General features: G+C 36.3%; 1 protein-coding gene across 1 annotated transcript in view; it reads left to right on the forward strand.

The window, feature by feature from the left end:
- QRFPR (pyroglutamylated RFamide peptide receptor) overlaps positions 1–24,204 on the forward strand; it is a 45,275-nt gene extending 21,071 nt beyond the window's left edge. Inside the window, exons 2-6 of the mRNA XM_042933930.1 lie at positions 14,835–14,993; positions 17,669–17,730; positions 21,421–21,656; positions 22,851–22,948; positions 23,734–24,204. Coding sequence (XP_042789864.1) covers positions 14,835–14,993; positions 17,669–17,730; positions 21,421–21,656; positions 22,851–22,948; positions 23,734–24,074 — 896 coding nt within the window. The 3' untranslated portion in view covers positions 24,075–24,204. The remainder of the gene's footprint in view (positions 1–14,834; positions 14,994–17,668; positions 17,731–21,420; positions 21,657–22,850; positions 22,949–23,733) is intronic.
- The last annotated feature ends 2,249 nt before the right edge of the window (positions 24,205–26,453 follow it).

The following is a 26,453-nucleotide window of genomic DNA, read 5'->3' on the forward strand; positions in this document are numbered from 1 at the left end:
TTTATATGAAATGATACATTTTCCTTATGTTTTCGTTCAGTTGAATTGAATTTTCTTTTTAAAAAAATGTTTATTTATTTTTGAGAGAGAGAGAGAGTGTGTGAGCAGGGAAGGGGAAGAGAGAGGAAGACACAGAAGAATTTTCTTTTATTTGCAGTCTGAAATATCCTAATTAATCAATATGTAAAACAAATAAGTAGAAATAAAAATTATTTATTCCAACATCCAGAAATGATTACAGTGATCATTTTAGTGTGTTACATTTTAGTTATTTCCTATGTATATTTTTAGAAAAATAGAAACATTTTAGTGTTTGGGTATATGTGTGTGCATATGTGTATATTGTTTGTTTACTGCTTGTTTCAGTTTTCTGTTTCATTTTAAAATATGCTTTGAAAAAATGATTTAATAATTTAGTAATTTACAACATATTAACATATAATTTATTTCTCAATTTCCCTGTTTTGACATTAGTTTATACTAATTTGAGGTTATTGTATGTTTGGTGAGAAAACAAGTACATGAGTTACATGAATATTTTGAAAATTTCATTTAGCAATTCTTGGGAAGGACACTTCATAATGTGTTTTGTTGGCTGATAACCTTCATTTTCAAGAATTCTTTTCTGATGCCTAACCTGACCTTCTCCATATCTTTTATCATTTATGAACACAAAAAAATCCTCCTTTATTACTTGACAGTGAGTTATTTTAACATTTTAGCATAAAGAAATCACATTAATTCTTTTTGCTTTATTTCCCTAATGTTTAACCTGGGCTCATTTAATTCTATTATTTGAAAGTCTAATTATTGCCATTAGTGGAGAGGAAAAAGCCAATTCAGTTATTTTGCTAAAATGGTATTTATAGCTATTAGAATAACAAAAATTAGAAGAAAAATACCAGAACATGCATAATTTTACTGTAGTGGACTTGTTTTCTGGCACAAATATACACCCAGAAGATTCTTCTTATAAGGTAATTGAAGGAAGTGCTCTGAGCAGAATTACAATATTAGTATGAGCTTTGGCTCCACAAGAAAAACCTTAAGGTCTTATAATCCATGAGGCCCCTGGTGTAGGCCTACTCATCCTAAATCAGAGTCTTTCTTGGAGCCACTCCAACCCATGAATGCACAGAACACCAGTTGTCTGTACACTGCCACATTCTTCACTTGATCTTAGCCAAAAGGCCGAGAAGCGATGCCACATTCTTAAATATGTAAAGGCAACTAAGGATTGTCAGACAGTTTGAAGAAGATGTGCAAAATAAAAGGGAACAAGACAGATAAATGAAACTGGAAGGAATGGATTATTTATAGATGAATTTAGAAATAAACTCTAAGTAGTATTTTTATATTTACAGACATAACCCTGAAAAATGTCTTCTCACTTGATATTTTCCCAGTGGAATTACTATTTGTTTTTAAGTCTCAAACTTCTACAGTAAATGTATCATTCGGCACCACAATTTGCAAGCTGATGTTTACATAAGAAAAAATTTATGTCCCTCAAATTAATAAAACATTTTAAGCAAAACGATACATAGAAACATTCTTTAGCTATGTTCCAAATATAGTTGGTAGAACAACATTACAAATAGATGTTTTGAAAAGCATGCCGAGTGTCCACAAAGAGATGCGTGTGCCAAATGTTGCTGACACCAAGAGAAACATCATGTCATTTTATTCATTCTTTGCAACTGAGCCATTCTTTGCAGCTCTTTGTTAACACTTGCAAAGAAGACTGGCTTTGAGAAGAGATCAATGAGGAAGATGCTGAAGAATTTTTTAAATGTCATGCTGATAAATTAACAAGTACTGAACTTGTTTGGAATATCTGTTGGAAAAATTAATCACAGTGATAAGCTCGAAAACATTCAATTTAACCACTAGACATTGCTTGCTGAAAATAACTTGTGGGCTATACAGATACAACGCTAATCATTACCCTTGAAGTTGGTGGAGATATTATTGCTTAATATTTCTTATAGTGCCATGCAAAGAATTCTATAAACGTGAGCTAGAAGAGAGTAAATAAAGCACCGTTCTGTCGTTTTTCATCCTGAAGTGTCATCTGCCACCCTGAAGATCCATTTAGTAGCCCCTACCAACACAAGAAGGATAAAGAATCTGTCAGCTTCTGAGTTTGATAGTTTGCCTGAAATTGCACCTTTGCAACCCAGCTTACCCATGACTTTACTTACCACAACCAGTGACAGTGATTATACTTCAACCCTCCTCCTCTTTCAAATTTCCAATCTGTTCCCTTCTTCATAAGTAACAGGACACCCCAGGTATTTGCCCTGTTTTGTTGCAAATTTTACCTTCATTTTTCTAATATATTTTTTAATTTATGTGTGCTATTTGCTATGCCTTGTTTGAAAAGAGATATTAATGATGCGCATGAAAATGCTGCATGCAGAGCAGCATAGGTACAAACCATTTGATAACAACCACTCTGTTTTTCAACCAAGAGCATTATTTTAGACATCTTATATAGTACATGATGGTTTTACTGTGTTTTAGTTACAAGTTACACTTAAGGAAATCTGTTGGGAGTTTAATTGGGCTTTTTAAAAAATGGAAAATGGACTACCAGTCCATATTTCACACAATGTCTCATTTTCATGAATGACTTACTGATGTTGAGTGAGAGACCTCTGGATTTAAGGAGACCCTGACTCCATAAATCATGAGTAAGCTTCTCTGAAAAAAAAAAAAAATCAAGAATAAGAAAAAGCTCTTAAAAGTGAAAATGTAAAAAAATTAAAAAAAAAAAAAAAAAAAAGGGGGCGCCTGGGTGGCTTCGTCAGTTGAGCGTCCAACTTCGGCTCAGGTCATGATCTCACGGTCCGTGAGTTCGAGCCCCGCGTCAGGCTCTGTGCTGACAGCTCAGAGCCTGGAGCCTGTTTCAGATTCTGTGTCTCCCTCTCTCTCTGCCCCTCCCCTGTTCATGCTCTGTCTCTGTCTCAAAAATAAATAAACGTTAAAAAAAATTTAAAAAAAAAGTGAAAATGTGATTGATGAATTTATATAAATATTATAAGAAATGGAAGACAAAGACAAGAAAATCTCCATAATGTGGAGCAAAAGACAAAGAGAATCTATAAAGCAAATATATACATATGTATATATATACATACATATATGTATATACATACATATATATATGTGTGTGTATATATATATATATATATATATATATATATAGAAACAAAAGTGGTAAACATAGTAAGATCAATCCAGGAATTCCAACACCTGATTAATAGGAGTTCCACAAAAAAAAAAAAAAAAAAAAAAAAAAAAATGCACAAAGAAAAGCACAGAGATAAATGAGTTAGAAATCTCTAATTTCAAAAGGTGCATACAAGGCCAAAGAAAAAGAGTAAAAAATGGTACATGCTCCAACATATCCCTGCAATATTTCAGAATTTCAATTGCCAAGAGATCAATAAAATCTTCCAAATAGTAAACCAGGATACTTGTAAGTGAGGAAAAATCACATGGACAATAAAGATGCTAAAAATCAATAAAGAAAGGTCTTCAATATTCCAAAGAAAGATGATACTGAATTTAAAGTCAAATTATAGCCATTTTCAGATACACAAGAACTTAAAGAGCTTACTTTAAAATCATTATTTTTGGAGAAATTACTTATAAAATATTCACATGAAACACAAGAACCAAGAAGTTGTGAAATTAAAGAAAAAGTGGGGAAGGAATCCATTGAAAATGAATATTATGATAACAGTTATACAGCAGTATATTAAAAAAAAAAACAAATAAAAACTGCAGCCATCAAAATTAGAAGTCAGTAGTCTTCTAGAAGAATCTTAAAATAACAAATATTGATGAAGTCCCAATAGTTTATTTTTGCTTTTGCTTCCCTTGCATCAGGAGACATATCTAGTAAAAATTTGCTATGGCCTCTGTCTACTGCCTGTGTTCTCCTCTAGGATTTTGATGATTTCCTGTCTCATATTTAGGTCTTTCATCCATTTTGAATTTATTTTTTGTGTATGGTTTAAGAAAGTGGTTCAGTTTCATTCTTTTACATATTGCTGCCTAGTTTTCTCAACATGTGTGTAATTTATTCTAAGCAGCAAATGTTATGTGAAAAGTTGAGATACAGTATAAAAGTGATAAGAATGGTGATAATGGTGATGATGACAGCAAAAATATAGCTAACATTTATGAATGCACTTTCACACAGTGCCAGGCATGTCCTAAACACATTATTATTATTATTATTATTATTATTATTATTATTATTATTTCATTGAATCCTCTTCTTTTTTTTTAATTTTTTTAACATTTATTCATTTTTTGATAGAGACAGAGCATGGGTGGGGGAGGGGCAGAGAGAAGGAGACACAGAATCCAAAGCAACCTCCCGGCTCTGACCTGACAGCACACAGCCCTACCGGGGGCTCGAACTCACTAGGGTGAGATTATGACCCGGGCTCGAACTCATGGAGTGTGAGATTATAACCTGAGCTGAAGTCAGACGATTAACCGACTGAGCCACCCAGACATCCCATTCACTGAATCCTCTTATAGCTATGTGAGACAAGTACTATTATCATCATCTACATTTAAAAATAAGAAAACCCAAGACACAGAGAAGTAAGATAATTTGCTTTAGGTCACACAGTTAAGTAGTAGTAGATCCAGGATCCAAATCCAGGCAGTAATTCCAGACCTCATACTCTAAACCACTAGACTATGTTGAAGAAGGTACGTGTTTCTTCTTCCAACTAGAAAAAATACAATAAAAAAATACCTGGAAAAAATAATAAGCAAAAATACTCTAGAAGAAAATTATGGCCCAAATATGAAGCACATTAAAATATGGCATACTTTAGGGGCGCCTGGGTGGCGCAGTCGGTTAAGCGTCCGACTTCAGCCAGGTCACGATCTCGCGGTCCGTGAGTTCGAGCCCCGCGTCGGGCTCTGGGCTGACGGCTCGGAGCCTGGAGCCTGTTTCTGATTCTGTGTCTCCCTCTCTCTCTGCCCCTCCCCCGTTCATGCTCTGTCTCTCTCTGTCCCAAAAATAAATAAAAAACGTTGAAAAAAAAATTTAAAATATGGCATACTTTAGAGCATTAAATAAGTTAACAAGGATCATGATTATAAAATCAGAGGAAGAGAAATGTATTTAGAACATACATGTTGGCTTTGCCATTATAAAATAATGAAAATGCTATTTATAGTTTTAATCTTTTATAATTATAATATAGGTCAAGTGAAGAAGATTTAATATGGCTATGAAACAGAATGGAAAGCTATCCGTGTTGATAAAGTAAATGCAAACGTGAGCTGATAGAAGTTTGAAGGAAGAAGAAAGGAAGCAAAGGAGGAAGGAGGTGGGGTATCATTATCTTACAAAGTGGGGGACAAGATAAGCTGTTGGAAGTTGATAGGCCAATGAATAGGGGTTTAAGTATATTACTTTATGGGCCTAAGATAGAGAAGACTCCACTCAAGAATTTAGGAAATAATCTCCCAAAACCTTTCCAAAGAAGTTATTGAAGAGAGTGTTATAATTCTAAGAAAATTAAAAGCTGTGGAGAGAAGCAGGAGTGAGAGGTGGTAAAAATGAACCAAAAGCCCATCTATCCTCGAAGAAAGTCAATAGATATCAGTAAAATCAGTAAATGAAGAAAAGGCTATATAAAGCAATTAGTTTACAGATGTAAAGGTACTTGGTAGAAGAATTAAAAACAAGTAGGTGTTGGGAACTAGAACAGCAGATGAGCAAGGGTGGGCAGAGACCTATTCGTTTTCATTATAGCCCTTCTGACTTTAAGCAATTTGCTCATAATTCTGTGATTTAAAAGACATTTTTTAAAAGAAAGAGAAGAAGAAATTTACTTTGCAACTGAAAAATCTCTCCAAAAGAAATATCCAGGCCCAGATATTTACACTGGAGAATTCTATGAAACATTTAAATTAACACTAATTTTACACAAATTCTTCCAGAAAATTTAAACAGAAGGAAGAATTACTAATTTATTTCATGAGGTCCTTATTACTCTAATAAACCAAACAAAGACAGTACAATAAAAAGAAAACTGCAGTCTACTATCTTTTAGAAATTTAGATACAAAAATCCTTAATACATTACAGACAGAATCCAACAACATATAAAAAGAATGATCAAGTGCAATTTATCTAGGTATGTAAGACTGACTCAATATTAAAGTTGATTAAAGTAATCCATGTAATCCACCATAGCTAATCAATATAATTAGCTAAAGAAGAAAAACCATATAATCATAGCAATTGGCACAGAAAAAAAAATTTGACAAAATCTAGCACTATTCATGATAAAATTCTCAGCAAGTTAGTAATAAACTTCCTCAACTTAATAAAGACAATGTAAAAAGCCTACAGCTAATAACATACTTAATGGTAAAAGACGGAATACTTTTGTTCTAAAATCAGGAACAGGGCAAGGATGTTTGCTCTCATCATTCTTATGTAACATAGCACTCAAAATTCCAGCCACTGCAGGGAGACAAAGAAAGAAAATAAAAGACATGCAGTTTGGAAAGGAAGAAATAATACTACCTTTATCTGCAAATGACATTATTTTCTACATAGAAAATCTCTAGGAATCTACAAAAATCTCCTATAATTGAGTTCAGCAAGGTCACAGTATACCAGATCACTGCACAAAATACAACAGTATTTCTACATATTAACAAGTAACATTCAGAAGCTGAAATGAAAAATATCATGCTCTTTATAATTACTCTAAAGAAAATGAAATACGTACTTAGATATGCTGTGAGCCAAAAACATACAGGTCCTATGTGCTGAAAATTACAAAATGCTGATGAAGTCAGAGAATACATAAGTATATGGAGAGATATACTGTGTTCATGGATTGGAAAACTTTAACATATCAAAGATGCCAATTCTCCCCAAATTGATCAATAGGTCTAATGTAATTTCTATCAAAATCCCTTCAAGGAGTTTTGAAAACAATATGCTTTGGAAAACTTATTCTAAAATATATATCAATAGACACAGGACCTAGAAGAGCTAAGGTAATCTTGACAAAAAAAAAAAAAAAAAAAAAAAAAGAATGCAGTGGGAGGATTCCCTTTACAGAATATTAAAGCTTCCTATGTAGGTGAAGTAATCAAGACACAGTATTGGCAGAGAGATAGATCTAGATGAATAGAATAGAACAGAGAATTCAAAAATATATGTACACAAATATCTCAACTTTTTTTGACAAAGGTACATTTCAAAGGAGGAAGAACTGCCTGTTCAACGATTATTGCTGGGGCAATTGATTTTCATAGTCCAAAAGAAATAAAGCAAACAAAAACTCCTTAGCTTAAAAACCCCACTTTATACAAAAATGTACTCAAAATGGATCACAGACTTAAAGGTAAATGCAAACCTTTAAAACTTATAGAAAAAAACTCATGAGAAAATCTCCAGGACTTCTTAACAGACACCAAAAGCACAATGCATAATAGGAAAATTTGGGAAACTCGCCTCATCAAAATTAAACGCTTACTCTGTGAAAGCCTATGTGAAGAGATGAGGAGATAAGTTACAGACTGGGAGAAAATTCTTATAAAGCATGTATCATATGTCTGACAAAGGACTAGCATCTAGATCATATAAACACTCTTAAAACTCAGCAATAAAAAGATAATTCTAATAGAAAATGGATAGTAAAAGATATGAGGAGACATTTTATCTCAGGGAATATACAGATGGCAAAGAAACATATGAGAAGATGTTCGGCATTATTAGAAATTGGAGAAATAAAAAAAAAAAACCCACAAGATATCACTCTACAGCTATCAGAATGATTAAAATTTAGAGAAATGACACTAAATATTAACAAGAATATGAAGAAACTGAGTCATTCATACATTGCCAACAGAAATGTAAAATTATACAGCCACTCTGGAAAATAGTTTGACAGTTTCTTATAAATATAAACATGCAATTACCACACAACCAGGTAATGACATTCTTGGGCATTTATCCCAGAAAAATGAAGACTTATGTTCACACCAAAGCCTGTACACAAATATTCATAACTGCTGTATTTGTAGTAGTAAAAAACTGAAATAACCCAGATATTTTTCAATGGATGAATGATGAAACAAACTGGGGAATATTGCTAAGCAATACAAAGGAATAAACTATTGATGAATTCCAACAGTTGGAACAATTGGCCAAAACTTATGAATCAGTGTATATAAGTTGACATAAATGTAATCATCACAACACCTCTCCTTGCTGGATACAACTCTCACTCTCTTGTAATCTAGACAGGGTCCAGCAGTGTTTCATTTCATCTGGTTTCTCTTCAGTTCCACTTAGGGGAAGTGCCTTGCTATGGTCTGTGTGTTTGTGCCCACCCCAAGTTTATATGTTGAAATCCTATTGTCCATTGTGATGGTTTTAAAATGTGGAGCCTTTGAGGGGCGCCTGGGTGACTCAGTTGGTTGGGCGGCCGACTTCGGCTCAGGTCATGATCTTGCAGTCCGTGAGTTTGAGCCCCGCGTTGGGCTCTGTGCTGACAGCTCAGAGCCTGGAGCCTGTTTCGGATTCTGTCTCCCTTTCTCTGACCCTCCCCCATTCATGCTCTGTCTCTCTCTGTCTCAAAAATAAATAAACGTTAAAAAAAATTTAAAAAAAATAAAAATAAAAAAAAAAATGTGGAGCCTTTGAGAGGTGCTTAGGTGGAGAGGGTAGAGCCCTCATGAATGCAATTGGTGTTCTTATGAAAGAGCTCCCACAGAGCTCCCTAACCCATTTCACCAAGTAAGGATACAAGAAGTCTATGACCTGGAAGAGGTCCTCACCCACCCATACTGGCACCCTAATCTCATATCTCCAGCCTCCAGACTGTGAGAAATAAATTTCTCTTGTTTATAAGCCAACTAGTCTGTGGTATGTTGTCATAGCAGCTCAAGTGGACTGAAATGTGCCTCCTCTCAGAGCCAGCTGGGCAGTTTCTGTCTCCTTCCCTAAGTCGAGCAACAATTCTGGAGAAAAATGGCTCAACTTCTATCTGTTTCCTATGGCAACCTCTCTACCAATTTTTCTCTTGGCACCCAGTAGCTGTAGGGCTCTTCTGTCTTTCCCTCCACTCTGCAAGAGCTAAGGCTCCTTCTGCTTCCTCCTAGGTTTCTCCTTTGCCCCAAACCAAGCTTTCTTTCTCTTGGGCTAAGTTCTATCCTGCTACACAAATGCAGTGTTAGTGGACACTTCATAGGTCTTAAAATAATAACTAGAGTGCTTTGTCATAGTCTCATGCTAAATAGGAATAAATATCAGAAGGGCCAAGATCCTAGGAGGGATAGGCAACACATCTCTTTTCAGATATTTAGCAACTATTCTCCTCTTCAGTTTGTATGCTTTAAGTAGGCAGAATATTCTAGGGTACTGTATAAGGCCACTTAAGGGTTTTATAACTTCTTTAAAATTGCAGATGACTTGTGTGCTGGAACCTCATCAAATTAAACTAGATGCAGTTGGAGCTGCTCCAGATAAGGTAGGGTCAGAGCTTAGAACCTCTTCTCCCTTCCTGCTTTGGACCTGCCTCTCTTCCTTATTGGCAGCTGCTTGAGAACCCCTGCAGAAATACAGAGCTCTGTGGGATACTGAATGAGCCTGGCTCATCTCTGGGAGGACCTTCCATGGTTCTAGTCTTTTGTGGTTATCAGCCACAGCTTGCATAACAATTCTGATTTTGACTATATTTCATTTGTTCCTCACTTTCCTACTATCTGATATGTTTCAGGATTTGGTAAATTTGCTCATTAACAGTTGCTTAAGAAACATATTGGACAAAGCCAGAAACTCACAAGCTATATTGGGGCAGAATGTATCAATTGTTTCAATATGGCTTGTTTTGGTACAGAAAATTAAGGTAATTATAATGCCAGATTTTTCCAGATTGTTTTATAATGCATTAAACCATTGTTTCAAATAGTGGTTATATAAAGTAGCCTTTTTTTTTTTTTGTAATATAATCTGTATATGTCTATTCACATTTTTTATTTGTTTTGTTTTGCTTTTGTTTTACTAACCTTGGAACAGATTCTTCAGAGAATGGCTATCATTAGATACTTTCATGCAATTATACTTCATTGTACCAGTTTCTAAACTAATAAAAGAATGTTTTAATCTTTTCTACATATAAATACCCTGTTCTTTTTACTCTGCCTTTCCACTTTGGTCATTGTTAAACTCACCATTACACTAGGATGAAAATAAATACTGGCCAAATGTTTTCAATTTCCAAGCACCAGTTTGAGAAATAATGAGGTCTTGTTTCCATTTGAACCACTAAGACCAATATTATGCATGGTGGGAAGTGAGGGCAGGATTGAATAGATAGAGTGGGTACCATTCTGTCAGAACACAAGAGTTCTTGTTCTGGAAAATAAAGTTGTATAAATAAGTCAAGGTTGGAAATAGAAGGCAATAAATAGTAAACAAAAACATTTCTTCTTAATCTAGTAGTCAAAGGAGACTTGTAGTTTCTTATGCAGGAGTCACACTAGTAGAAATAGAAGCAGCAATGGAAAAACCGTAATAGTAGGATCCGACTGTGTTATTTTAGAGTTAGCAATACACACAGAAAGAACATTGATCAGAGTAGTCTACATTTTGGGAAATCCATCTTCTAAAGAAATGATAATAAAAATGGAGTATATCAAATAAGTTTACTCAGTTACAAGCAACTGTTGATAGCTAAGTGGCTTAAGAGAAGGGAAGGTACTGGAAGGATGTGGGAGGCTCAAGGATCAGTGTGAAGCTTGAGGAATGGGTCTGTAACAGAGGAACTGAGGGTACTCAGAGGTCAAAAGCGGTAACTAAGCTGTGGTCTGTTAACACTCAAGATCTGGTGAGCACAAGATTGCACCACCTCGACCCCCCTTCCACCTTCAATGTGTTCTTTCAACATATTAAAAGAATTGAAGTAAATTTGGAACACTGGAAGCTGATAGATTGTGAGAATTCTTTGTCTTCTATAGCAGGACTTCTTACCTCACCTGCCCACATACGGTAGAGTTTATACACTAGAGGATATTGTGTTGCTGTTAGGAAATGCAGGCGGATGGTGGATAATAAAAATATGAGAAATAGGAATTCCAGGCAGGTTTAAACAAACACAATCTGATATTAAAATCAGGTAATCCCATAAAGAAAAAAGGAAGGACATTCCAAGAAAGCAGTGCCCTATATAGGGAATTCTAGGATTATTTCAGTTTCAAATTGCCACTGTTAGGAAGACATGTTGCAAAGGACACATTCTTCCAAAGTAGCTCAGACCTATAAATTTTACACTAGGAAATCTAAAGTGTAGAACAAGCTGACTGAAGAGTCATCAGAGAGAATACCAGAACAAGGGTAGGAAATTTAATGGACGACAGAAAAAAAAAAAAAAAAAATCTTCAGTGCCTTTTTTGCTTTAGTCTTCTAGACCTTGAAAAATGATCTCCAAATTAAAAAAGAGCATACCAACGATGTTTAGAATGAAAAATAAAGGTCCAAGATAAGTGAATGGATAGCAAAAGAGCATCTATCTATTTAAAAAAAAAATTTTTAATGTTTATTTTTGAAAGAGACAGAGACAAAGCATGAGTGGGAGAGGGGCAGAGAGAGAGAGAGAGAGACAGAATCTTAAGCAGGATCCAGGCTCTGAGCTGTCAGCACACAGCCTGACGCGGGGCTCGAATTCACAGACCGTGAGATCATGACCTGTGCCCAAGTGAGATGCTCAACTGACTGAGCCACACAGGACACCTGAACATCTACCTATTTTTAAAAGAACTCAAATCTTCAGCCTGGATAAATACCATACCATAACACTGAAGAAACTTGGCAATGTGATCAAGAACACACAGCCAGTAATTTCTTAAAACATTGTTTGAAGAAATGTCAGAAGCAATGAGTTGGGCAAATGCTGTCTGGATGCATTAAAAGGGTAAGATGACAGATTATAGAACTACGACAACCCGGTGCGAGATTCTCAAGTGGATTATTAAACAGATGATTTATGAGACAAGAAAACTGCCACATAACATGGATGTGTTAAGTGAGGATGACATAGTAGAAAGAATTGGAGTCAGTCGACCTGAGCACAGGCCCTCATCTGTCAATAGACAGCTGTTTAGACATGAGCAAATCATTTGAGTGTTTTGAGCTGCATATCTTGATTTGGGAATGTTATAAAACTAGATGCCCTTTGATGGTAGTTTAGAATGTATCCACAAAGAATCTACTGGCTCTAAATGTACCAAATTACCTCAATTCTTTTTGATGATAAAACGGCTTCCATTTATTAAAGAACACATCCTGTGATGGGCATTTATATGATTTTATAATCACATCAGTACACCCACAAGTCCTGTGACAGATGGGTGTTATTAATCCCTTTTTACAAATGATGAAATTGAGACTCAGAGTGGCTAAGTAAAAGATCAGAAGAATCAGGATCAGAGCGTATCCTAAAAACAGGGAATCAGTTGACCAATATCCCATGCTATTATTATAGACACAATGAATATATTTAGGATGGATAATACTACCATGAGATAAGACTACAGTAAACATTACCATAATAATTCTTACTTTTGAATAGTTACACATAAACTGTGTTGATAATGAATCTATGTTTATCTCATGGAAAGTTTCTTCTGGTGTTTCTTAACCTCAGCCTATCCAACTATTTTTTAATAAACAACTTGGTTGAAAGAGTAGAAGAAATTCTTATCAGATTTTTTAAAAAACAAAGAAGGAGACATATTCAGATGAATAATTTATTTACATTTACCTTTATTCAAGTATCACATCCAAGATAGGATTAAAGGTAATTTAATTCATTCATAGTATGATCAGTATTCAAACAGTGAAATAGTATGGAAAGCAAATTTGTGCACTTAGCATTTAAACAACTCTAATAGACAAGGAAAGGCCTTAACTTTGAACAGGGTTTGGATTTGGGAAACTGGAACAGAGGATAAATGAGTGTGATTGGCTCTTGGATTGAAATTTGGAGCTTCCCAAAAGGATTGGAAAGGAAGTATCTAGAGTGATATCTAAATACGTCTTTTGCCTTAGTTACAGCAATATTGGATGGACAAAAATATTCTATTAAAAATAATTTTCTGTTAAATGGACCCAGTTGGTTTCAAGTTGATTTCAAGTGCAACAGAAGCCAACCATTTGAAAATCCTAGCACTGAAAGTAGTTGTAAATTCTAGTCACAGTCACAGAACAATGTGAGAGGTATTGGAAAGGAAGCAATATAATCCTTCAGTTTCTGCTTTAGCTAGACCATATCTTGGGATGGTGGGTTTCCTTCAGGACCATGTAGTTACTAAACCAAAGAAAGTCCATGGAAGGCATCCAAGGAATTGAAAGGTTTGAAAACATGTCAAATGAAGAACAACTAGAAAAACTATAAAAGAAAAGACTTAGGAGTGGCACGGCTCTTTCAAAGATACGAAGAGCTGATGTTTGGAAAAGATAGTTGGTTAGTTCTGAAACTCTCAGAAAGCAGAAAGTGAAACTGGAAGAAGTGGGTGGAACTACTGAAAAGCACTTTCTCCAGTGAGAGCCTTTCTCCCAAGCTGAATGGAGGCATTTTGAGAGGTTAAAAGCCCTCTGGTTACTCATTATCTTCAATTCAGTGAATTCTGGTTGAGAGCCTCCTTGTGCCATTCTAAATGCTTGAAATATATCAGGGAAGAAAACAGATAATTCTTGCTCTTGGATTGTTTACATTCTGGTAGACATAGGGAAACTTTTAATGAAAATGAAACCAATCAGTAAATTATGTAGTCTTTAGGAAGGTGAAAAAGTTAAGGAAAAAAAGGTAGAGTAAGAGAGAGGAGGAGTTCTCTGGGGGAAAAGCATTCCAAGCAGAAAAGGAAAGCCACACATCAGCCTGAGATGGGAGTATGCCGGAAGGAAGCCTCTTCTGCAGATATTTAAGCAGAGCTTGGCAGAGAATCTATGAGAGAAGCTGAAAAGATGATTTTTGTTTTTGGTGAGAGCTTGGACTCCATGACTTCTGAGGTCTCTTCCAACTCTTCATATTCCCTGAGTTTCTGATTCTCTGATAATTCAGAGTAACTAATTTGGTAGCAATGAGCAAGATGGAGTCAAGAGCAGAAATGTTAGACCAGGGTTACAAATGAATGGTGAAGGGGCAAGGCAGATAGTTAAACATTTCAAAATACTGGCAATGCATTCAAGTATTGTAAAAAATATTATGTAAATCATGCAAAGTCTATTTGCACACCAAATCTTGCCCAGGGGCCACCAATTTGAGATCTTTGCATTAGAGAAAGTGAAATCAGTTATGAGTGTAATGATGTAATCCACACATAAGGTCTTGGACAGAAAGGCAAAGGAGAATAAAAAATAAAAGAAGAAATCTGAGTCTTTGGTGAGAATTCTTCCTTTTCCGTGATTTGACAAAGAACCAAAAAGAAAGACATAAAGATGACTACCTGTAGTTGAGACACCAGGAGACCACTTCACGCTGACTTTGTTGTTTCTCAAGCAAAGCTCACATTGATTTTTTTTCTGCCTGTTATCAATAACCAGATACTAACTGGTCCTCTCATTGTCCTCTTATATATAATTACCTATAATTAAGGAACTTAAAGATAATATCAGCCAGTTCAATCTTTTTCAATTATTTCGAGTCTATAATGTCACTATAATCATAAAACTTTTGAACAGAGGCTCAGAATTAATCAACTGTAACAATTACAAAAACACAGATAAAACTTTTATCTTGATGTTTAACTGGTCCTGTTTCCTTGCTGCAGGTGCCTTCATTTGCAAGATGCTGCCATTTGTCCAGTCAACTGCTATCGTGACAGAAATTCTTACTATGACCTGCATTGCTGTGGAAAGGCACCAGGGACTTGTGCATCCTTTTAAAATGAAGTGGCAATACACCAACAGAAGGGCTTTCACCATGCTAGGTGAGAGTGTGCCAGTGGCAGTACTCATGCTCTTCTTCAGTACAGAACAAAATAATTTCTTCAATGTGAACTATATTGATGAAGCAGACGAGTAGCTTCTTGTCTAGCCTTGTAGGCATCAGGGTGTAATTTTGGGGTTTTAGTCCTCTCCCCATTTTACCTTGACCTCCACTCCTTTTCTCCTTTCAGTCCTAACTTCACACTTCAAATCTCCTTATCTCAGATTTACTTCTTCAGTTTAAGTCTTAAACTTTTAAGCACTACTTTTAGTTGATTTAAGATAACCTTCAATGGCATTACCACATTAACATTTATTAGATTAGTAAACTGTCATCCTGAGGTAAGAGGCGTGTAACCTAAAATGCCCTTCTTAGGGCCAGTAGATTTTGACAGGGGGAAGGAAAGGTGTTTTTAGATGGGTAGAGAAGAGGGTGCTGCTCAGAGGAGGCCCCAGTGCTGAGGACACAATAGCCGCGAGGCTCATGGGGACGCTAGGTGCTTGCTGAGTGCTGGAGGCGCCTGATGAAGACAGATTCCATCCACTTCATAATTTTGCTTCAGACATTCCTGCATCCTCAGCTTGATGTAACCATTTCTGAGTCAGCAAGACATGAGGAGCATGTACCTCTTGATAAGTGGCAAACTGTAAGTGGTGTCCTAAAGCCTAGCACAGTAAGATGGAAGCATTTCTCTATTCGATAATTACAATCGAGCCATTTAAAGTAGAGCCGTAGCATATGTATTACAGCTAAATAATGAAAGGTTGAGGAAAAAACTAATGCAATAACCAAAAAGAGCAATTTTTACTAGTATCTCACTTGAGAGGAATAGGTAAACATTTATTTCTGCTTTAGGAGTTTAGCCAGCACGGGAGAATAGAATTACAGAAAGAACTCCTAAGGGCTTTGCCATGCCAAACTCATTTTACATAGTATGAAATGAATAGATAAACCAACGGGGAAAATATTCATTAGTTTTAGTTAGTTATTTTCAAATTTATGTCACATCCTCCCTACAAAGAATTCAAAGACCTCTTGGCTTTTAATAATTGACATCTTCCCACCTTCAAAACATCTGAAAAGCCTGTGTGGGTGTAGAAAGAGGATGAGGAAAGGAATACATGGAGGAGGAAGTCATTAAAAAAGGAAAGAGAAGTAGAGAGTCTCAGCATCTGAGGGCAAAGTCGGTAACAGGCAGTCAAGGCAGTTTCTACTCAAAAAATTCATGGGAGACAGAAAGGATTTTAAATCAAGAAGGCTCAGCATCCCATGGGGCTTTCACAGTGTTGCCTGATGTCTCTCTCTGGTCAAGTACCTCTTAGCTGAGACTGCTTTGCCTCCAGGCCCCCACTATCAGAGATCTGCTAGACTTATTTGCCCACAAATGTTCATTTACACCAGTAATATTCATCTAATCCCAGCCTGTCTATCCCTGAACAGGCAGTAGACCCAGAAGGATTGGCAAGGAGCTAAGTCAATTAGACTCAGTTAGAATCCAGAATTTCTACTAAAATTGGAAAAGTGATTGGACATAAGATTACATAGTGAGATAATGATTGGACTAGATTAGAGCAGATGTTTATGGTGATATGGATAGAGAGAGATTGATTTGTGAGTCTGAGAACTGTCTTGAATCATCGAATAATAATGACTATCTATAGGCGGTGCCAGTTCATGTATTTCTTTATAATAAGCCAGTTATGGCTTAAGTGAGTCCCAGTTCCTTGAAATCCAAGGCAATATACTGTTTTCTTAATAGTACCTAATACAGATAGAATAAGAAGAATTTGAGCTGGGATATTTCTCTCAGAATTGATGGTGGGTCTCTTGGTTATGGCATCATCCTAGTCTGTTCTGATTCTCTTTTGTTCCTTGCTAAAGACACATCATTAAAGCAATTCTGTCAACAAAATCATGAATGCAGGAAATTTGGAAAAAGCATTCTGGTTTCTTATCAAATGTTTGCTTTATAAATAAGAAAATAATACTCATGATGCATAAGATAAATGTACTCAATTTTAAGAAGAAATTGTAGAGGGTGATCAATATCATGTTTAAGTTATTCATCCTTTTGACAACCAAACAGCAGGTGCTTCTGAGGGCCAGGAATTTTCTTTTGGGAAAACTTCCCTTGTTTAGGGAAACAAACAAGTACAAAAATAAATTGCATTGTGTTTGCCCTTAATGAGCTTAGAAGAGGTTGAAAAGAAACAACTAAGGGCAACAAAGGTGCCACTCTAGAGGGCAAATGGAACCAACAGGGAATTAGTTCTATCAGGAAATGATGGTGGCCTTCAAAGATTTCCTAGAGACAGTGACTTTTGAGTTAAGTCCTGGGAAATGAAGAACGTGGACAGAAATATAACAGGGGAGAGAGGCAAGTGAGAGAACCTCAGTGATCATGTTAAGGGTTTAAGTTTTATCTTTTAGGTAGTACAACACTATTAAAGATTTTGATTAAACACTTAAAAATGTTTCAGGAAGACTATTCCAGCAACAGTTTTGAGGACAGAGAAATAGCAGCAGTGGGAACATGTAGCCCACTGCACTGCTCTAGGGCAGAGATGATTGCACATAAGGAGTCTTCATGCTTACAGCATATGCTTTATGCTTAAGTATGCATGTGTTCTGCTTCACTCACTGAATCAGATTCTGATGATTTTAATGTCTTAGCAGGTGTGGTCTGGCTGCTGGCAGTCATCGTAGGATCACCCATGTGGCATGTACAACGCCTTGAGGTAGGTTCGGGGCTGGCTTGATCATCATATTATTGAATGTTCCCCAGCCTTCTCAATTACAATCATTTTTCTTCCTGCAAGAGCTTTATAGCAAATTCTGGTGACCCCAATTATTTCACTGAAAAATTTTCAAATGACATAAAATAATTTGTTTTAAGATTTTTCCCTCTGTTTTATCTAGTTCTTCCTTGGTTAAGACTTTAATGCTTAAAAGAAAACTTATCAGAGTCATTTTCTACATTTTCCTGTCAGCCGAACATATTTTCCTAGTGGCCTCCCATGTCTCATTACATTTTAAGAGTTCAACGGTTGCTTTAGATTTTTATTTTATTTTTAAAACACATCGAAAAATTGTAATCAATCATCTGCTTATTTGTTGATTCTCCCTCATAAGTCCTTTCTTCTCTGCCTCCCATACATTGACAAATTGAAATTTGAATTGGAATGTGTGACAGGATCATCTTATCTGATCTCTCCCCTTCCCCCACACCTTAAACTGATGGTCTAACATTGTCTGGCTATTCACAGCAAGGGGACACTGTGCTGTTTTTGATGACCCAGCCTATCCCATTGGGCATACATACACGTCCTGCATCGGTGATCTAGCCCAGACAGTAGTCTTCAAAAGCAGTAGTGGGTTGATCACTAGATAATTTTTTTTAACTGTATCCTTTTATACCTTTTTAAATTGATATAGACAAAAGTGAAACTTTACTAGATGGTAAATGTCGATTGGCAAGGATAGCAAATGAGCCCTCAGGAAAGGGTACATTTAAAACGTGACTTGATTTTTTTTTTCTTTCTTTCTTTCTTTCTTTCTTTCTTTCTTTCTTTCTTTCTTTCTTTCTTCTTCTTTTTTTTTTATGTAATTGGTATATTGAATAAGCTGGACTCCACAGGTGAGAGCTGGAAGTAATTTTATTCTATCCCTTACTACCTATAAAAACGTGACCTGAGAACTTTCCAATACTTTGACAAAATGTTGTGGATGAAGCTCTGAGCAGGCCCTGTAATTCTTTCAGCCATTCAGATAGCAACATTCCTATGGTCACTTTCACTCACAGCAACTTGTTAATTCTGTCATTAAAATTCCAGCCCGGTGTCACAATCACATAAATCCATATTCTCAATCAACACAAAATGTCTCCCAGCTCAGCTTGAACTGTTTTTAGGTCTAGAATCCTACAATATGCAAAGGGGAGGTGATTCCCTTCTTCTCTGCTTCCTTACTGGGTGTTTCTCTTTCTCTCTTCCCATCCAAGAAAATGGCTGCCCTTGGCAACTTGGGAGCTGGTGTTAAGGATGGAGAGAGGAAGGGACAGGTGTACTGGTATCATCGCCCACATGTGTGTGACTTTGCTGCCCATGATTGATTCCTTATTCATGGGGTTTTCAAAGATAACACCACTGAGGCTTCTGACTGCTGCTCCAGCAGGCTGCTCATGTATCTTCCACACACAACTGTAAGTGGCTGGGTCTTTTCTCTAAGGCTGTCCTTATTCCGGCAGGTATCCCATACTGATGGAGGCTTCACAAGTGACCCAACCCAGTAGTCATTTGTGGGGCCCATTTCTGGCCCACAGAACACAAAGAGTTTTGTCTATTTTTTAAAATAAAATTATTTTATCATATGCTCTAAATATGTTTTGAATATGTAACTCATTTAGTTTTTAGGAAATGCATATGTAATTGGCAGAGTCGGTCCTCATTATCAGACAAATCAGCTAAATCAGATTTGCTTTCTGTCAGGAAAAAGTGTGATTTCATTTTTCCTATCAAATAAATCTATTAATATGCATCCCATGGCCACCTTCTCACTTCTAAATTCTATTAGAGAGAGTGTGTGTGAGCATGCATAAAGCCTGAATTTCTCACCTGGATGAAATAAAACACCACCAACTTTACCATTTCGACCCACTGAGGTTCTCTTTGCTTTGCTGTCAATGGGCTCTCTCTCAGGAGTGATGTATTTGACAATTTTCATGGGATGGAAGCAAAGAGGTGCCTAAATTAAAATTGTCATCATCACTTCTGCCTCTTCACTGTATGAAAAATGTAAATCCACAACATCCCAACACCTGTCAAAATACCTTTCTTCTAATGCCAGAATAAAAATATGTTTGATATAGGGAAAACACAAAACCCTATCATGGATTTATGGTGTCTTGATTACGGTGGCTTCACTGACATCAGTAGTTCAAACCACCTCCTTTTTTAGTGCCTCATAGTAAGAGTAGGACTGAGTGAGACATCTGACTTATGTAGATGGGGAGAAGAGAGATAGAAGTGAGCTGGGAGTGCAGGGCCAGCACAACACTCAATCTCAGGCTTCCCCTAGGCAGTGGAATTTTAGAGAATTGTGTGGTTGCAAAGAGACAATCGGAAATTGATTCCCATAAAACCATGTGCCTGTGCACTCAGAAAGTCTTTGCTTGTTCCCAAGGCAACATGCACCCCCCTGGAGACTATCAGTCTAGCTTTGTGTTTTAAGATGTGCCAATATGTTGCCACCATGGTCGTCGGCATTTGTGGGCTCTGCCTACATGGGGTCAGCATGAATTTCACCTTAATATCCCGTTCCCAGGGAGTTTGGATCTTGAAATTATTATTCAGTAAGTGTTTTCATCCCTTGTTGCATTTGTAAATAACACCTAGATCAGAACTTGAATTTTCTTGCCTTTGATAAGTATACCAGAAAGCTTTTTCCCCCATTCAATTGACTAAAGATTGGCAATAAAATTTGCAGGAATGGAGGCAGAAATATGTCTAGGACCTAGGGATTCTTCATCTGGAAATCTCTGAAGTGACTAAAATGGCAATAGTTTTGATAAATTTTCTAACTTTTATTCTTATTATCCAGATAAATGACTTTGCTTAGTTTGTCCCTTCTTAGCATTTGCTACTGTTATTAATATTGTTTTTAATAATATTCTGAACCCAACCATCTGTCAGAAATAGTATTAACAAAGAGACATTGCATTTCTGTAAAATATCTACCTCAAAGGCTGATAGCTGAGTCTGAATATTTGTAGATAGACAATAGTTTGAATCCCAATTTCTTATTCATCTCAAATCTTAAAGCTATCAGCTGTCTTTCTAAAATCTTTGCAAGCAACCTGATCATTGCAATCTGAAATAGCAGTAACAAAATGCAATCTTTCAGTACTGTGAACTGAAAGATAGCTGATACTTTGCCAAAATCTGTCTCTTCAACAATTGAGGAAGCAAAATAATGGAACATTAAACTAGCTGGTGTGCAATTACAAGATGTTTTCTTTTTTTCATATGTACCTTGATTGATGTAGTGTATTCTTCCTCTGAAAAGTAATAATCCTCATCTGGACAGTATGCATACATACTTTGGTCAAAGAGTATAGCTCTTTCATCGAATTGAAAAAATTCTGACTACAGTGTAAAAAAAAGTTGAGAAACATTAAAAAAATAGCCTATTGACCTCAATTCCATTTAAAATAGAAAGGAAGTATAGAACTGTTAAGAATGTAAGAAATGATGTGGAGAAAATGACACCTTACAACAAATGAACAATCAAAATCGTATCTAATTTGCAATATGGATCCACAGTAAATACAGGAGGGTTTGAAAACTGCAGCATTATAGCAGTACGTGGCTGTTTTCTGTTCTGTTGATGCTGACTCTGCCTCCTCTAACTGATTTGCTTTTATGTTAAAGATTAAGTATGACTTCTTGTATGAAAAGGAGCATGTCTGCTGTCTGGAAGAGTGGGCCAGCCCTGCGCACCAGAAAATCTATACGACGTTCATCCTTGTCATCCTGTTCCTCCTGCCTCTTATGCTGATGCTTATCCTGTACACTAAAATTGGTTATGAACTTTGGATAAAGAAAAGAGTGGGGGACTGCTCAGTGTTTCGAACTATTCACGGAAAAGAAATGTCAAAAATAGCCAGGTCTGTTTAATGAAGCAGTCGCCTCCGTTTAAAATACTTTTAATTAGTTGTGCTTGAGGGGGAAGTTGCTAGAGCTCTCCCAATTCTTGGGAACTTTAGCCCAAGTGCCATTTGTAATTCGTGTTCAGAGAATGGGCTGACGTTCAACTTTGGAGATTTTAGGAATAGCAGGTATTTAGACAATTTGGAAAACTGTTGAATTTTCATCTATATGTCAAGATGACATGCTAGGAAGAGCTGTGGTGTTCTCCTCTCTACCACACGGCAGTTACGTGGTGCAGATAAGTATCCTTACACCTAAGGCTTCCGCTTTCCTCACGTGTGACAGGGAGAATAATAAATATCCATCCTCAGATGATGCTGAAATACATGAAATCTGTATGAAAATTCTTTGGTGACCAGAGTATGCTATTTACCTTATAATTATTATCTATACTATCATAATAAGGGCTTTCTTTTCTGATTATATTCATTAATAAAATTTTTAAAACACAATTTACTGATATAGTACTTGTATTCCATATCATTTATTTTATAATCTACATGGAACAGCTATTAAAAACAAAAACAAAAATCTTAGAAGTTTAATGGTTAGATGAAATTCTATCATTTCTTCAAGTGTGCAGCGACCTCTAGCGTCCAGTTTGTATGAAGAAATCCTCCCTGTCAGTGTCCAGGGCTGGATCTTCAGCTCTTTGGGATTTATTGCTGATTTCACTCTCCACTTCACTTCCTCAGAAGAGTGTTCTTCAACATAAAAATGAATAAGAGCTTAAACACTTGACTTTAGCTGCCTAAATTTAAGTCCAAACTAGCCCTTACAGTTTAAATCCCTTATTAGTCATCTGACTTTGCAAGTTACTCAACCTTCTCCGTGCCTCAGTTTCTGCATCTGTCAAATGGCTTACTGAGAAGATTAATGACATAACCCATGCCAAGCATCTAGCAGAGTGTTAGATCTATAATGAGCATCCTTCATAATGATGTTTATAAGATGAGAGATTTGGGAATGAGGGCAATAGCAATGGGAAGAGATGATAAACAGCCCACAATTAACCTATCATGAACTTTATTAATATTTGAAAAGTTATGGTTGAGAGATTTAGGCTCAAACTTTATTTAATAGCTTTGATATCAATTTGACAAATTTGCCAAGGAGAAGTTAACTGATGCGATGTGTCCTTGTGGGTCCAGGAAGAAGAAGCGAGCTGTCATTATGATGGTGACAGTGGTGGCTCTCTTTGCTCTATGCTGGGCACCTTTCCACATCGTGCACATGATGACTGAATACAGTGAGTGCTTTTCATTCTCATTTGTTAGAAGTTCTAGTTCATATCTTGCTAGACTAGACCATGAATCGTTGAAAAATTTGTTGCTATTCCCTTGGGTAATCAAATATCAAACATTTAATGGATTTCTCTCGTATTTTCAAGATTACCAGATCATTACATGGTAGGTTAATTATGTACAATTTTGAACAAAACTTTAATAATCGCAGAAGGGACAGAAACATTTTTGAGAGTCTTTTTTCATGCTCTGTCCCCTGTTCTCCCTAAACCATTCAAACATGGAGGAGGTGTGACGGCCTATGAGCATTGTCTGTTTAGATCTAGAATCCTGACTTGAACCACATGAATTTGATAACACCTAGGATTTCAGCCAGACCCCCGGTGTATTACCTGTGATAATCTGAGACTTAACATGATTCACAGATACAGATTGTATTTCTATAACACAAGTGAACGTTTGAATGGTAACTGCTGCTTCCCAGTTTACATGACATTTGGAATTAAGTCGAAATGCGGTAAGTTCCTTAATATGAGCTGGGCACCAGGCTAAGCTTGTAAGCCAAGATTCTCTAAGAATGGGAACTCATCACAGAGCTCATTTTTCTTCAGACATCTGAAGACATTTTCTTCAGACAAATTTGGCTCTTCCCAAAATTGCCTTGAGTATTTTTCACACCTTTAACCACTTGTACAAGTGTAAGTGTTTGGTAAAGATATATGATAAACAGAAATTTTATTTTATGCTCGTGAAAACATAATACATTGTAGACTATTACTTTTTATTTCAGGCAATTTTGAAAAGGAATATGATGATGTCACAATCAAGATGATTTTTGCTATCGTGCAAATAATTGGATTTTCCAATTCCATCTGTAATCCCATTGTTTATGCATTTATGAACGAAAACTTCAAAAAAAATTTTTTGTCTGCAGTTTGTTATTGCATAGTAAAAGAAACCTTATCTCCAGCACGAAGGCATGGAAATTCAGGAATTACAATGATGCAGAAGAAAGCAGTGTTTTCCCAGAGAGAGAACCCAGTGGAGGAGACAAAAGGAGAAGCATTCAGTGATGGCAACATTGAAGTCAAATTGTGTGAACAATCAGAGGAGAAAAAATACATCAAATGACATCTTGCCCTGTTCAATTCTGAACTTTCTGAAAATTCTGCTTTAGGTGGTGGCCGCTAATTATAACAATGTCTGCATAATTAGGACTGTTTGTAGCTTAATTGGAAGAGAAAATTATTTTGAGCAAAGGTGGAAGACATTTTTTTTTTATTCTCAGAATGAGGAAAAGAAGGAAACAAATCATTTTCTTCATAAAAATATAACATTATACATGAAAAGGCAATTTTGAAAAATTAGTAAACTATCCTTGTAGATTATTAAAAAAAAAAAACTTGTATAGAAATAAATGTTTTTGCCTGGTAATTTTTCCCCTAATGCAGTCAATGTAATGTGACTTTCTATGTATTGCTAAATGAGCTGAGGAAATAACTTAAAAATTATGCCTTCTTTTTTGAGTAAGTTAATGGTTGAACACAGTGATGTAATTTTCAGTGCTGTTGAAGCTTGGTAATACAGTCTCTTACAAATGAAGTCTGTCCAATAATCATCAAGTCAAAGAAGATGGCAAAGCCGCAAAATGACCAATGAATGTGATTCAGAGGCAGATGCCCGGGTGTGAGCTTCTTCTAGCCCTACCAGCTACCACTGCTGTGATGACTGGCAAGCCACTGAACCTCTTTAAGCCTCTGTTTCTTCCTGTGTATACTGGTGAGGTACCTCTTCTGCTTCACAGGGTCACTGCCAGAAGAAAACGAGATGTGAGCAGGAAAGCCCTTTGTACTGTACAGCACCTTCAGGTTCTGAAGCATCATCGCAGCCCCCATGTTCCAGGCCTCACCTTTCTGCTCCCTTTTGCTTCCTGAGAGTTGCCCTCAACCCTGCCAGCTTTCCACCCATGCCTGTTTTGTAGCTGGTTTCTCTAATCAAAAGAAGGATGTTTCTGGGATCCTCATTTATAGGCTGGCTGTAATATATGTAAGCCAGTCTATCTCAAATATTTATATTTTTAAATCCCTTACTTTAGTAGTGGGATGAATGACTCGTTCTTATATAAAAGGACTTTTAGATGTAGTTAGCAGATGAGAGCATTAACTCCAAGCCCATGATTTTACTGTGCCCAAGACTGACCCCCGAGAGAGCAAGGCTAGGAAGAATGGAGTTCCCCACTCATATTCCTTACCTTACTTCAATGTCCCTTAATCATAACCTCCCTTCTTTCCAGTCTTCTCCTCTTACCCTCAAATATCATGGAACCAGTGACCATATCCCAGTGCCCTGTCACTTCCCCTTTAACAACTGTGATTCCCAAAGTCCATTCACAGCCTCTTGGCTAAAGTGTTTCTTTTGCCTCCAGTTTTGCAGCACTTATTCTTTCTACCAGGAAATAGAGAAAGGAAGAGAAGCTCAAGAATTATCAGAGTATTATTTCACTTGTAAAGCTTTAAGGTTTGGGAACCAGAGAACTCAGGCTATTCGGATCTTTCAAAACGTAGACATTTGACTTTTTAGGTATGTCAGGATAAAATGGATACAGCAACACAACTGAAACAGTGTGTGGTATTAAGAAAAAATGGCAATATGACACAGAAAATTAACAAAGTCAAGAGAAGACAACTGATGATTTGGTTTGTGTTGAAATGGACTTACTATGGATTATGTGTGTGTGCCATTCTCCTGTTATGACTAGCTATCTTGTAGCAAAACAGTAATTATCATTAAATCATTAAACCATTAAAAATGAATCATATTCACTGATTTTGGTTATCCTTATTTAATCAGCAGATATCCATATAACTCTCCTAAATTTGATGTACATATGTTCCAAATATAACTTACTGAAGATGGGATCAATCAACACTATTACTGACCATTTAATTATTAAGGTTGGAGATTTTTAAAATTCCTAAACATTGCAGAGATTGATCAAAAAACATCTGGCTGCACCTGGGTGGCTCAATCTGTTAAGCATCCAACTCCTGGTTTCGGCTCAGGTCATGATATCGCAGCTTGTGAGTTCTAGCTCTGGGTCAGGCTTTGCCCTGGAGACTGCTTAGGATTCTCTCTCTCCCTCTGTCTCTCTCTGCCCCTCCACTGCTCTCTCTGTCTCTCCAAATAAATAAGTAAACCTTAAAAAAATAAAAAATAAAAACATATAGATATTAAACAATTTAAATAATTACTGTAAAATGTCCAGACACCTGTGAAAGATTTTTTACCCCTCACATTGCATTCATGCCATTTCAGAAATAAAAATAGAGCAGTTTTGTTTTTGGTCCTTTAAACATGTAATCTTTTTATTCTGTTATAAGAGTTTGGAAGAGAAAACTGGTTCAATCCATTATTGGGAAACTATTATAATTAGTCAAAGAAGCTCCAGTCTGGACACTGAGCACTGATGATAGTGTAACACAGCTTATGAGCCCATACAGAGTTCACCTT

This window comes from Panthera leo, chromosome B1 (genome assembly GCF_018350215.1).
Source record: "Panthera leo isolate Ple1 chromosome B1, P.leo_Ple1_pat1.1, whole genome shotgun sequence".
NCBI lineage: Eukaryota > Metazoa > Chordata > Mammalia > Carnivora > Felidae > Panthera > Panthera leo.